Source organism: Medicago sativa, chromosome 1, assembly GCF_051527215.1.
Source record: "Medicago sativa cultivar Bolivia chromosome 1, Bolivia_mono, whole genome shotgun sequence".
Taxonomy (NCBI): Eukaryota; Viridiplantae; Streptophyta; class Magnoliopsida; order Fabales; family Fabaceae; genus Medicago; species Medicago sativa.
This window is the reverse complement of record NC_140749.1, coordinates 61,740,404-61,755,024: the sequence shown is the minus strand read 5'-3', so window position 1 is coordinate 61,755,024 and position 14,621 is coordinate 61,740,404. Positions and strand designations below refer to the sequence as shown.

The following is a 14,621-nucleotide window of genomic DNA, read 5'->3' as shown; positions in this document are numbered from 1 at the left end:
CATTGCATTTATGAGGTATTGTCCCTTTTGGGTATTTTGTAAGGTGTCATAATTTTGTCATTTTTAAAGGGAGCCTTTGTGGATAGAAAATGTATTTGTTTTTAAACAACTTTTAGCCTCATTTCTTAAACAATTAGTTTTTTTTTGCCATAGAAGTTTTGATGATTAGTGCATGAATGTATGAGGCTCGAGTGCTCTTGAGACACTTGTTAAAAAGTTAAAAATAGAAAGAAAAAAAGACGATTTTTACATTGAAATAACTCATTTTCAACTTTCAAAAAGTATTATACATACTTTCCAAGGTAACATTTCATTTTTTTAATTCCTTAACAAATGCATATAGAACACTTGTTAGCATTTATCATATTTTATCTTGTTTTTCAAGTTTTAGGGTAGAGTTTATTAAGAGACAAATATGTTGGAACAAAATGTGTTTAACAATGAACCTTAAAGAGTTTTGATGATAACAAGGTATTAAAAATTGTAAATTGGACTAGCTAATATTTGTTCAAGTGTACAGGACCATAATTATAAAGTTACATCATCATTGGTTCTGAATGAGCAAATAAAGAGCAAAGGAAACAACAAAAATTTGAAGCTTGGACGCTCCTGAAGGCAACTTGTTACTGAAGAGAAAAAGCGCTCCTGAAGTTAAGTCGCTTCTGAAGTAAGAATAGTGCTCCTGAAGTTAAGACGCTTCTGAAGTAAGAATAGTGCTCCTGAAGACAAGAAGTCCAGAAGTCATATCATCAGAAGCTGCATCATCAGAAGCTGCAGAAGTCATATCATCAGAAGCTGCATCATCAGAAGCTGCCTCATCAGAAGCTATTTCACCAGAAGCTGAATCTCAACTGGATTTGCAAAAGATTTAAGAATTGAAGAATTATCAATGCAAAAGTTGTCTATTGGATTCGAAAACACAAACAAAGGATTAGTGGAATTTTGCAACGGTCATTTCAAAGGTGTTTGAATGCTTGTGCTTGCAATTTGGACGAAAGCGTTGACATTGTACTTTGTACGAATTGTACAACCACGTTCTCCACTACTCTGTTTTGTGTCCACGCTACAAGACAAGAAAACAGCTCCAGAATACGGTTTCGCCTGCATATATGTTCCTTTGGATAAGGAATGGATTTCAAATTTGTTCTTCATAGGACAACAACCAAATCAGGCAATATATCATTGGTGAAAGATCAAGCTTCAACAACGACTCTTTGGTGTGCTGGCAATTTCACAACGTCTCTTTCACACCTCTATATAAAGGAGTGAAGACTTAGAGTTTTGGTAATGCAAGAACGCTGAACGAAAGACTCATAATATTTTTACAAGTGCCAAACCTCTGCTGAAATTGTTCTGCATTCACTTAGAATTTCTGTGTCTCAAAGTCATATCTTAGAAATTCTTAAGTCCATTGAGTCTGTATCTGATTTGTATTGTGAGCACCTCTGATTGTATATCAAGTGTTCAACCTTAAACAATTTTCTGTGTAATTTTGTTTAGTTAGGAAGTCTCTTGCAGTTGTGCTTGAGCAGGAAGTCTCTTGATTGTGTTCTTGAGCAAAGAAAGTCTCTAGCTTGTGTGCTTGAGCAAAGGAAGTCTCTTGCTTGTGTGCTTGAGCATTTGTAATCAGATATTACTCATAGTGAAATCTCCTTGGAAGTGCAAGGGGGACTGGACTACTTCCGGATTGTGGAAGGAACCAGTATAATTGCTTTGTGTCGTTCTTCTTCTCTCTCTCTGTTTTATTCCGCTGCATTTAGATTCTGATTATCACTTCAGAAGCTGTCTCACTTAGCTTCTGATCAGTGGGTTCAGTTTTTAGGGGAAACGAAGAATTTTTCAAAACACAATTCAACCCCCTTTCTTGTGTTTTTTTCTCACCTTCAATTGGTATCAGAGCCTGGTTTGTTGTGTAACACTTAACCGTGCAACAGTCAAAGATCTGAGAAAAACATGTCTACTCCTCCTCCTACTGGTCCTGGTGATACTAGCTATAAAATTGTCTCACATGATTATAGTGATAGTAAGAAAACCAGTGTTGGAAAAGTTCCAAAGTTCAATGGAGATGCTGAAGAGTTCTCTTGGTGGAAGACCAACTTTTACAGTTACATCATGAGCCTAGATGAAGAATTATGGGATATTCAGGAAGATGGTGTTGGTGATTTAGTCCTTGATGAAGAAGGAGCTGCTGTGGATAGAAAGAAACATACTCCAGAACTGAGGAAACTCTACAAGAAGCATCATATTATCAGAGGAGCTCTTGTCACTGCCATACCCAAAGCAGAGTATATGAAGATGAGTGACAAATCCACTGCTAAAGCTATGTTTGCTTCTCTCTGTTCAAATTATGAAGGGAGCAAGAAGGTCAAAGAAGCAAAGGCTCTCCTGCTTGTACATCAGTATAAGTTATTCAAGATGAAGGATGATGAAACTATTGAGGAGATCTCAAGGTTTCAAACCTTAGTTTCTGGGCTACAGATTCTAAAGAAGAGCTATGTTGCTTCTGATCATGTAAGCAAGATACTCAGAAGCTTACCTGCCAGATGGAGACCAAAGGTGACTGCCATTGAGGAAGCTAAAGATTTAAACACTTTAAGTGTCGAAGATCTTGTTAGTTCTCTCAAAGTTCATGAGTTAAGTCTTAATGAACATGAGTCTACTAAGAAGAGTAAATCAATAGCTCTTCCATCCAAAGGCAAGTCATCAAAAGCTCTCAAAGTAGTTGAATCTGAAGAGGAAGAACAGTCAAGTTCAGATTCTGAACCAGATGCTGCTGAAATGGCCATGCTCTCAAACAGACTTCAATATCTGGCCAAGAAGAACAGAAAGTTTCTCTCCAGAAGGGGTAACTCCAGAAGCTCAAAGAAAGAAGATCAGAAGGGATGCTTCAACTGTAAGAAGCCTGGACACTTCATTGCTGAATGCCCTGATCTTCAAAGAGAAAAGTCAAAGAACAAGTCAAAGAGGTCTACATTCAAACCAAGCAAATTCAAGAAGCAGATTAAGCAGAGTTTAATGGCAACCTGGGATGATTTGGGTAGTGAATCTGGATCTGATAAAGAGGAAGCTGATGAAGATGCAAAGGTAGCTGTTGGGTTGGTAGCAACAACAACTTCAGAAGCTGGATCAGATTCAGACTCAGAAGATGAAAACGAGGTATATTCCAAAATTCCCAGAGATGAACTTGTTGAGTCACTTAAAGAACTTCTTACACATTTTGAAGTAAGAACCAATGAGTTGAAAGATTTAAAAGAAAAATATGCTGATTTGGTACAACAGCAAAAATCAACTCTATTGGATCTGAAAGCTTCTGAACAAGGACTTAGGGGCTTTGATTTCATGTGTAAAACATATGAAGATCAGCTCAGGTTCTTATGTCAGAAGGTACAAGAAAAGTGTAATGAAAAACCTTTAAGTAATCATGAAATTGCTCTTGAAGATTTCATTATATCTGACATTGACAGAAGCAGAGTAGCTTCTATGATTTATAGCATTTACATGAACAATGGCAGAGGAATTGGTTTTCCAGAAGTGAAACTTGAGAAAACCAATCTAAAGTCTTGTTGTGAATGCATCAAGGAAGGTCTGAAAACATTCTTTGTACCAGAAGGGGCTGAGTTGGAAACTGTTGTTCAATCAGAACCTGAAGCTTCTAGTTCTAAGGCTAAGATTACTTCAAAGCCAAAGAACTCTAAGTCAAAGGCTATGATCAAATCTGATTCCAAGACTTCAAAGGTTAGGATCCTGAAAAGATCAGAACCTATTCCTCAGAGTCTGGTGAAACCAAAATCTGGGGTTCTGAAGTCTAAGTTTCAGAAGAAGACAGTTACTGCTTCTGAAGTACCAAAACCTAAGGTGATGGTTAATCAGAAGCAACCCAACTCACAGCACAAGGTACAAGAAGTGAAGAGTAAATCCTTAAGTACTAACCTTCCAGGACCCATAGAACAATGGGTACCTAAATCTAAAAATGTCAATGATGCAGGTATGTCTAAGAGCAGTGCCAAAGCAAAGATCATGGTACCTAGACAGCGGTTGCTCAAGACACATGACAGGAGACAAGTCCATGTTCCTCAGCCTAACAATGAAAGAGGGAGGAAATGTGAAATTTGGAGGCAACCAGTCAGGCAAGATCATAGGTACAGGAACTATTGGTAATTCCTCTACCTCAATTAATAATGTATGGTTGGTAGATGGTCTTGAACATAACCTTTTGAGCATTAGTCAATTTTGTGATAATGGTTATGATGTGCTTTTTGAAAAACCCAACTGTACAGTAATCAACAAGGAAGACAAATCCATTGTGTTCAAGGGAAAGAGAGTTGACAATGTCTATAAAATCAATTTTTCTGAACTGGCTGATCAGAAGGTGATTTGCCTACTATCAGTGAATGATAAGAAATGGATGTGGCACAGAAGGTTGGGACATGCTAACTGGAGGTTAATCTCTAAGCTTAGTAAGTTACAACTTGTGAAAGGGCTACCAGACATTGACTATCATTCAGATGCACTCTGTGGTGCATGTCAGAGAGGGAAAATTGTGAAATCATCTTTTAAAACCAAAGACATTGTTTCAACCTCAAGACCTTTAGAATTACTCCATATTGATTTATTTGGACCAGTGAGTACTGCATCCTTATATGGAAGTAAATATGGATTAGTCATTGTTGATGATTACAGCAGATGGACTTGGGTGAAATTCATAAAGAGTAAAGATGTTGCGTGCGATGTATTCAGTAGCTTCTGCACTCAAATTCAATCTGAAAAAGAATCAAAAATTTTGAAAGTCAGAAGTGATCATGGTGGAGAATTTGAAAATGAGCCATTTGAAGCTTTTTGTGAAAAACATGGAATTTTCCATGAATTCTCTTCTCCTAGAACACCACAACAAAATGGGGTTGTAGAGAGAAAGAATAGAACTTTACAAGAAATGGCCAGAACCATGATTCATGAAAACAAGTTACCAAAACATTTTTGGGCAGAAGCAGTGAATACAGCATGCTATGTTCAAAACAGGATCTATATTAGACCTATTTTGGAGAAAACAACATATGAACTCTTTAAAGGAAGAAAACCCAATATCTCTTACTTTCATCAATTTGGATGTACATGTTACATTCTGAACAACAAGCTCTACCTAAAGAAATTTGATGCCAAGGCCCAAAGAGGAATCTTTTTAGGTTACTCTGAAAGGTCAAAGGCATACAGAGTGTATAATTCAGAAACACTCTGTGTTGAAGAATCTATGCACGTTAAATTTGATGACAAGGAGCTTGAAGATAAAACTTCAAAGCAAGGTGAAAGTTTTGCAGAGATACAGGTTCCTGAAGCTACTCCAGAACCTGATCAGATAGCTAAGTCTGAAGATAGTCCAGAAGCTGAACCCACATCAGAAGCGCAAGATGAAACTGCTTCTGATGAAGCACAAGATGGCTCACATCAAGAAGATCCTCCCAGAAACACATTCAAACACAAGTCTTCACATCCCGAGGAGCTAATCATTGGAAACAAAGATAGTCCAAGAAGAACAAGATCACATTTCAGACAAGAAGAGTCAATGATTGGACTAATCTCAATGATTGAACCTACAACAGTTGATGAAGCACTTTCAGATGATGGATGGATCCTAGCTATGCAAGAAGAGTTGAATCAATTTCAAAGAAATGATGTGTGGGATCTTGTACCCAAACCTCAGCACAAGAACATTATTGGAACAAAATGGGTATTCAGAAACAAGCTGAATGAGCAAGGTGAAGTAACAAGAAACAAAGCCAGGCTTGTTGCACAAGGGTATAGTCAACAAGAAGGCATTGATTACACTGAAACGTTTGCTCCAGTTGCAAGATTGGAAGCAATCAGGTTACTTCTTTCCTATGCAGTTAATCATGGCATAATATTATATCAAATGGATGTTAAGAGTGCATTTCTAAATGGTGTCATAGAAGAAGAAGTGTATGTCAAGCAACCTCCTAGATTTGAGGATATTAAATATCCTGACCATGTTTTTAAACTGAAGAAATCACTATATGGCTTGAAACAAGCTCCCAGAGCTTGGTATGATAGACTAAGTAATTTCTTAATCAAAAATGATTTTAAAAGAGGACAGGTTGATACTACACTCTTCAGAAGGACCCTTGGGAAAGATATTCTTGTTGTGCAAATATATGTTGATGATATAATATTTGGTTCTACTAATGCATCTCTTTGCAAGGAATTTTCTTAGTTAATGCAGGATGAATTTGAAATGAGCATGATGGGAGAGCTGAAGTTCTTCCTTGGCATTCAAATCAATCAATGCAAAGATGGAGTCTATGTTCATCAATCCAAGTACACAAAGGAGCTTCTGAAGAAGTTCAAACTTGAAGATTGTAAAGTAATGAACACTCCAATGCACCCTACGTGCAACTTAAGCAAAGAAGATGAAGGAGCTAAAGTAGATCAGAAGCTGTATAGAGGTATGATTGGTTCTTTGTTATACCTCACTGCATCTAGGCCAGATATTTTATTCTGTGTATGCTTGTGTGCAAGATTCCAATCAGATCCTAGAGAATCACATATGACTGCTGTCAAGAGAATCTTCAGGTATTTGAAGGGAACAACTAATCTTGGACTCCTTTATAGGAAATCCTTAGATTATAAGCTAATTGGATTCTGTGATGCTGATTATGCTGGTGATAGGATTGAAAGAAAGTCAACCAGTGGCAACTGTCAATTTCTGGGTGATAATCTTATATCCTGGGCTAGCAAAAGACAAACAACTATTGCTATGTCTACAGCAGAAGCGGAATACATTTCAGCTGCAAGTTGTTGTACACAACTACTTTGGATGAAACATCAGTTGGAAGATTATCAGATAACTGCTAACAGTATTCCCATTTATTGTGATAATACTGCTGCTATTTGTTTATCTAAAAATCCAATTTTGCATTCAAGAGCTAAGCACATTGAAATCAAACACCATTTTATCAGAGATTATGTTCAAAAAGGAATTTTAAATATACAATTCATTGATACTGAAAATCAATGGGCTGATATATTTACTAAGCCTTTAACTGTTGAAAGATTTGAACATGCATTACGTGTCTGATTAGATGTTTGCTTGCTCCTAAATAGGATTTTAGGTTCTGAAGTTCGTTCAGAAGCAGTAGTCCATCAGAAGCTCTTTATTGAGGTTCTGAGGAAAACTCGCTTCTGATGACGTCAGCATCTGAAGTCCAGAAGCTGGATTTATTGCTTCTGAATAGTTGAATTAGTGGAAACGTTGGAAGTTACCTTTTAAAAAGTAACTTCTGGCCCACTAACTTGGTAGTTACTCTGTGAACTTCTTACGTGGCCTGTATGTGTTGGTGTATAACTAAAAGAGCAATGATGATTTAATAGCTTTGAAAGTACTTTTCACGCGCCCCCAATTTTGTCATTAATGTTATGTTTGTTTGTCTCTTTTGAATTGCAATCGTTTTACTTTTAACACTTTGACAATTCACACACTACTCACTCACAACAAACACATTTGCTCTCAAACCTCTTGCGAAGTAAGCGCATTCTCTCAACCTTAGAACCCTAAAATCTTCATCTTCTTCAAATCTTCATCAATCATCAAATGGCATCATCAAGCTCAAAAGTTTCAGAATCTACATCAAACATGCAAAGCGTACCAGGATCTGGGTCCGTCTACAAAGAGAAGACTATGGATATTCCATGGGAATCCTTAATAGTTTAAGTAGAGTCACCGGTGGATTTTGCTTCACTCAAGAAGTACGAAGTAAACATGGAAGGATTGATAGAGACTCAGAAGCTGTCTGAGTATTTCAAGATGCTAAATGGGCCAACATATGTGAACTTGGTCAAGGACTTTTGGTTAAAAGCTGAAGTGTACAATGAAAAGCCTGCAAAAGTTGTAAGCAAACAAGCTGGGTCAAAGAAAGGGAAAATGGCCATGGATATGAATCCTACATCATTTGATAGCTTAGAAATAAGGTCTGAAGTGATGGGCATTCCTATAACCATCACTGAGGACGTTATAGCTAAAGCTTGTAGAATGCATGCAGAGGGAAGATTCCAAGAAATAGTGAGGAAGGAAGATGTCCTGCTACAAGGTTACTACAACACTCTTCTGGGTGGGAAGAAAGATGCCAAGCCTTCTGAAATGGAGATTCACAACAGGATGTTGGTGAAATTCAGTAATGGTTGCTTCTTTCAAAGAGCAGGAGGGTCTGACCAACCCAACAACCAACAGAAGCTAGCAATTTACTTCATGGCTATTCTGGAAAAGATAAACTTCCCCAGATATGTAATGGATCATCTCTGCTGGTCCATAAACGAAAGCACTATAAGAGGAAGAAAACAAGTACCCTATGGAAGATTGCTGTCTGAAATCTTTTTTCAAGGAAGGGTGCTGGAGTTCTTAAAGAGGACAAGGAATGCTTCTGATAGATGTTTCGATGTCTCTACTGCTGAAAGGACTATCAGTAGCAGGAGCTTATGCTCTATGAAGTTCATCAAGGAAGTCTCTAAAGATGAAAAGTGGTTGGAGATGACCACAGAAGAGACTGAGATTATCAGGGACTTTCCTTCCATTTTTAAGGAAAGCAATCCTGAAATCTTAGCCAAGTCAGTAGCTGAGTACGTCTTGGAAGAAGTTGCAAATTCTCAGGAGGAAGCTGCTCTTACTAAAGGAAAGAGAGCCAGAACTAGTTCAGAATCTGATGCTGCTCCTACTAAAGGAAAAAGGGCCAGAACTAGTACTGTGTCAGAAGCTGCTGTTGCTATAACTGAGAAGCAAAAAGTTGCTAAGTCTGATGCTAAATCTGTTTCTGCCAAGGATAAAGGAAAGATGCAGAAGGTTGGTGCTGCTTCTATTCCTCAGAAAAGAAGAAAAGGTAAGGCAGATTTGGTAATCACCAAAGAGCAGCTGGAGGAAGCCCTTGAAGAAATAGAGAAAGAAGAGGCTGAGCCCAAGCTGAAGAAGAAGAAGGCTCCCCTTCAACTTGTGAGTCCTATGGTTGAGATGACTCCAAGAATGAAAAGGATGGCAGATGAACGTGCTTCTGATTTTATATCAGACAAAAAGGAACTAAAAGCACAATACATTCATCAAAGAGATGAAAAGCTCAAGGCTTTGGGTATGGAAGACTGTGATAGGTTCTTCAAAGAGAAATTGGCTGAAGTAAGAGCCATTGCTGGTAAGACTACTGAAGACAGCGAGGAAGAAAAAATGATGATTATTATGGAGGATGCTCCAGGAGATGGAACTTCAGAAGTAGTTCCTCAAGCTGCTGGTCCACAGAAGATCACTTCTGAAGCTGGCCCTGCAGTTCAGGTAATCCAGATTCCAGTCACCCCTATCCCCATTTCACTCTCTTCACCATCAGTACCTGAACCAATAGAAGACACTTCTGTCTTAGACAATCTTATTCTACACTATTCAGGAGACTTACCCAAAGACAAGTCTACCTCAGAAAAAGCCTCTGAAACAACTCCAGAAGCAGCTGCTTCTGAAAATGTTGTTTCAGAAAACCCCCATCAACAGAACCCTAAACCACATAAACCCACAACACCCCCACAATCACCAATAGCTACCATTGACCCCCAACTCAACACTCAAACATCAACTTCACCACAACAACCACCAACTGAAATTGAACACTCCCCAGAACCAACTCCCATGGATGTTGACAACTCTCAAGTCAATGTTCAAGCCTCAACCTCTACCGCACACATTGCTTCTGACCAGCCCTCATCTTCAAACACACAAACACACTTTACCATTCCAATTCCTAACCCTGTTCAAGACCTGGAAATCAGTGATTCTGATCTTGAAACCCTTGAACAACCACCCACAAACATCCTGGAATCTGGATATATTAATGCTGAGCTTCTCACAATTCTTAGTCAAATGCATAATCTGGTGGATCAAAGAAGGTCAATTGATCTCACCAACGCATATGAAGACTCCTGGGCATCTCTTCAGAACCGGGCAGCTGAGCTTATTGAAAATGTAAAGGCTAAGTGCATCAGAAGCAAGGAAGCTTCTGTCAGGAATTTAATGGAGCATATGAAGCAGAATCTCAGAGTAAGAAGTTCTACACTGCTCCTGGCAAACCAGCCTTTCTTCTCAGAAAAGGACTACTTGACCAGAGAAGCAAGGTTGTGTAAGCTTCTGAAGAAACAGATGGCACAGCAGCAGCAAGAGGCTAAGGAAAGGGAACAGGCTCTTCTCCAGAGGCAACAATACCTTGAAGAACTGTTGAAGACAAAAACTGAAGAAATGGAGAAGATGAAGAAACAACAACAAACCAATCATTAGTTGCACACCTTAGTGTTATCTTTTGTTTGTTGTGTGTTTTAAATTTTTAGTCCTTGCTTCTGAAACCATCTTGTTTTATTTTTCTATGCTTCTGAATTCTTAAATGATTCTGACTGCTTAGCTGCTTCTGATAATTGGATATTCATGTTCATATACTTTGGTCTGATTTATTTAGTTAATTTCTTAGTATACTCTCTCATGTTTGAGTTTTTCTCAAATCTTTTTGTCTTTTATGCTTATTTTTATCTCATTTTTTTTTATAATGACAAAAGGGGGAGTATATGTGACAAGTATTTAAAGGCTCTGAGCCCCATTAACATTAATGGCATTTGAAATTTTTGAAAAACTTCTATCATTTTTTTTACCTTATTGGTATAAGCTATGAACGAACGAAGAAGTATCAAAATTCAAGTAAAATTAATTGAACCATTCTTCTTATCTATAAGTTAATTCTTTCAATGATTCAATTTTTTAAAGCTCTGATATTTTTATTGTGCGAAAAATGAATTTAATTAACCTGGATAGAACTTAGGGGGAGCTTACAAACCTCACCTTAAAGACTATCAGACTCAGGGGGAGTTTGAGCTTACAAACCTCAGACTCTGAGCTTACAAACCTCAGAACCACAAAGTCAACTTGTTAATTAGATTAACAACAATTGATCAATTTTAAATACTTTTGTTTGTCATCATCAAAAAGGGGGAGATTGTTGGAACAAAATGTGTTTAACAATGAACCTTAAAGAGTTTTGATGATAACAAGGTATTAAAAATTGTAAATTGGACTAGCTGATATTTGTTCAAGTGTACAGGACCATAATTATAAAGTTACATCATCATTGGTTCTGAATGAGCAAATAAAGAGCAAATGAAACAACAAAAATTTGAAGCTTGGACGCTCCTGAAGGCAACTTGTTACTGAAGAGAAAAAACGCTCCTGAAGTTAAGTCGCTTCTGAAGTAAGAATAGTGCTCCTGAAGTTAAGACGCTTCTGAAGTAAGAATAGTGCTCCTGAAGACAAGAAGTCCAGAAGTCATATCATCAGAAGCTGCATCATCAGAAGCTGCAGAAGTCATATCATCAGAAGCTGCATCATCAGAAGCTGCCTCATCAGAAGCTATTTCACCAGAAGCTGAATCTCAACTGGATTTGCAAAAGATTCAAGAATTGAAGAATTATCAATGCAAAAGTTGTCTATTGGATTCGAAAACACAAACAAAGGATTAGTGGAATTTTGCAACGGTCATTTCAAAGGTGTTTGAATGCTTGTGCTTGCAATTTGGACGAAAGCGTTGACATTGTACTTTGTACGAATTGTACAACCACGTTCTCCACTACTCTGTTTTGTGTCCACGCTACAAGACAAGAAAACAGCTCCAGAATACGGTTTCGCCTGCATATATGTTCCTTTGGATAAGGAATGGATTTCAAATTTGTTCTTCATAGGACAACAACCAAATCAGGCAATATATCATTGGTGAAAGATCAAGCTTCAACAACGACTCTTTGGTGTGCTGGCAATTTCACAACGTCTCTTTCACACCTCTATATAAAGGAGTGAAGACTTAGAGTTTTGGTAATGCAAGAACGCTGAGCGAAAGACTCATAATATTTTTACAAGTGCCAAACCTCTGCTGAAATTGTTCTGCATTCACTTAGAATTTCTGTGTCTCAAAGTCATATCTTAGAAATTCTTAAGTCCATTGAGTCTGTATCTGATTTGTATTGTGAGCACCTCTGATTGTATATCAAGTGTTCAACCTTAAACAATTTTCTGTGTAATTTTGTTTAGTTAGGAAGTCTCTTGCAGTTGTGCTTGAGCAGGAAGTCTCTTGATTGTGTTCTTGAGCAAAGGAAGTCTCTAGCTTGTGTGCTTGAGCAAAGGAAGTCTCTTGCTTGTGTGCTTGAGCATTTGTAATCAGATATTACTCATAGTGAAATCTCCTTGGAAGTGCAAGGGGGACTGGACTACTTCCGGATTGTGGAAGGAACCAGTATAATTGCTTTGTGTCGTTCTTCTTCTCTCTCTCTGTTTTATTCCGCTGCATTTAGATTCTGATTATCACTTCAGAAGCTGTCTCACTTAGCTTCTGATCAGTGGGTTCAGTTTTTAGGGGAAACAAAGAATTTTTCAAAACACAATTCAACCCCCCTTCTTGTGTTTTTTTCTCACCTTCAAAATAAACATAACATCCCATACTTTGGCTGGGAGACTACATCTTAGACCCAAGATTTTTTTACTTGACAACTATTTGTATTTTTTTCTTCCATAATATGCCCTCTGTCCCATTTTTTCCATTTTTTTCATACCATTAATGAAAGTTATTTTTGTAAAATTATCCGTAGTTTCTCTTTTCTATACACAATTGATTACATTTCTTAATATGTGTCAAATGGTCAAAACAATTGATAATTGGGATCGGAAAGAGTATAAAAAGTTTAAGTTAATTGGATTATAGGACTCGTGAAGGCTGAGCCATGTTTCAAGACTCACACTCTATGCATAAGCTGAACTCAAAACCTTTGTTAAGTACGAGCCAACTCCTTATCAATTGAATCAATTTTTGTTGTGGTAACTAGAGGAGTCAAAACGGGTTATCCGAGCTGTTTAGGGCCAACAGTAACAAGCTTCAGGTTTTATAGATCTGGGTCAAAAAACCCTATTCAAATGTGGACTCAAATGTTACTACCCGAGTCCGACCCTTTACGGGTCGTAGGCTAAACGAGCAAACCCTTAATTATTTTCATTTTTAAAACGTTATAAAGATTACCAAGAATTTTTTTATAAGCATTATTTTTTATTTATCCAAAAAATACTTGTGTGGCTAAAGAAAAGTAAAAACTTTCGTGCTTCATAGACATTACTAATTTATCCATTAACAAAATATTACTAATTTATTTAACATTTTTAGTTATGTAGCCCAAACAAGCTACCCGTGACTCATACGGACTAGCCTTAATGGGTAGCATTCTATTTCGGGTCGGGCTAAAAATCCTTAAAAAAATCCGGACAAGAATTTTAAGTCCCTAGCTCTATATTTTATTCAGGTTGACGAGCCTACCCTTATGGACTAGCCCATTTTGCCGGTTCTAGTATTTGGTAACTACATACTAACAATGTTTTTATTTTTTGAAAGAATTGATATTTTTGTTGAAGTATGTTATTTAAACAACGATTTTATGACGATTAATTAGTCAACCATAGATATACTAAGAAATATAAAAATTTACCCAAAGCCAAAATAATACAGAGAAAATAAGAACACAACAAACTAGGAGAGAAATTTGTCTAAAAAATTGTCACAAACATTTATACAAACATCAATCCAATCGCTTATCGAAACAGTAGCTTCAGCCATATTGGGTTCCACATCCTATAGTTTCTCTTTTCAACCATCACCTGGTGCTTCAGGCGGCCTATTGACTATGTGGGACCGAAACTTGATTGATGTCTGGTCCACTTCAAGCTTTGCTCATGTGTTGGTTATAAGAGGTATGGTTATTGGCTCCGGCGAAGAATTTGTCACTGTAAATGTTTATGCTCCTTGTGATACAAATGCGAAATATGACCTGTGGAATCAACTGACATCTTTTGTTCTCAACAATGGTGATTCTAACTTATGTGTCTGCGGTGATTTTAATTCAGTCAGAACAGTAGAGGAAAGGAGAAGTAGAGGTTCCGAATTTCGTCAGTATGATGCTAATATTTTTAACACTTTCATTGAGGATTGCTTTATGGTGGATTTACCGATTTGTGGTAGATAATTTACTTGGTACCGTGGTGATAGGTTTTCGATGAGTTGCCTAGACAGGTTTCTGTTGTCTAATAGCTGGTGTTCAGTGTGGCCTAACTGTGTTCAAATAGCTTACCAGCGTGGGTTATCTGATCATGTTCCGGTGGTGCTTCGGATGGATGAAGAGAATTGGGGACCTAGGCCTCTCCGAATGTTGAAATGTTGGGCTGATTTCCCAGGTTATGATACTTTCGTTCATCAAAAGTGGCGGTCGTTTGATGTTGAAGGATGGGGAGGTTATGTGTTGAAACAAAAGTTGAAATTAATTAAAGGCAGTTTGAAAGAGTGGCATCAACAACATTCTCAGAATTTGGAAGGAAAGCTTCATGAGGCAAGGGATAGAATGTCGATCCTAGACACTAAAGGCGAAACATCTGATCTATTGGAAGATGAGATAAATGAATTACATGACTTGTCTGTGAATTTGCACTCGTTATCTCGCGTTCAGGCGAGCATGAACTGGTAAAAGGCGAGGCTTCACTGGCTGAAAGAAGGCGATGCGAACACGACATTCTTTCATGG

At 37.6% G+C, this 14,621-nt stretch overlaps 1 protein-coding gene across 1 annotated transcript; it reads left to right on the top strand.

Annotated features, from left to right (window-relative positions):
• The first annotated feature begins 13,731 nt into the window (after positions 1 to 13,731).
• LOC146956115 (uncharacterized) lies at positions 13,732 to 14,565 on the top strand. The gene is made up of 2 exons (XM_085749047.1): positions 13,732 to 14,062; positions 14,147 to 14,565. The coding sequence occupies exons 1-2, from the start codon at positions 13,732 to 13,734 to the stop codon at positions 14,563 to 14,565; spliced, it is 750 nt and encodes a 249-aa protein (XP_085605173.1).
• The last annotated feature ends 56 nt before the right edge of the window (positions 14,566 to 14,621 follow it).

What these genes read in the sequence shown, in the direction of transcription:
- LOC146956115 (XM_085749047.1), top strand. Translation starts at nt 13,732, where the DNA reads ATGTGGGACCGAAACTTGATTGATGTCTGGTCCACTTCAAGCTTTGCT. An exon ending in GGTGGATTTACCGATTTGTG is followed by an intron (nt 14,063 to 14,146) that starts GTAGATAATTTA and finishes GCTGGTGTTCAG; the next exon opens with TGTGGCCTAACTGTGTTCAA.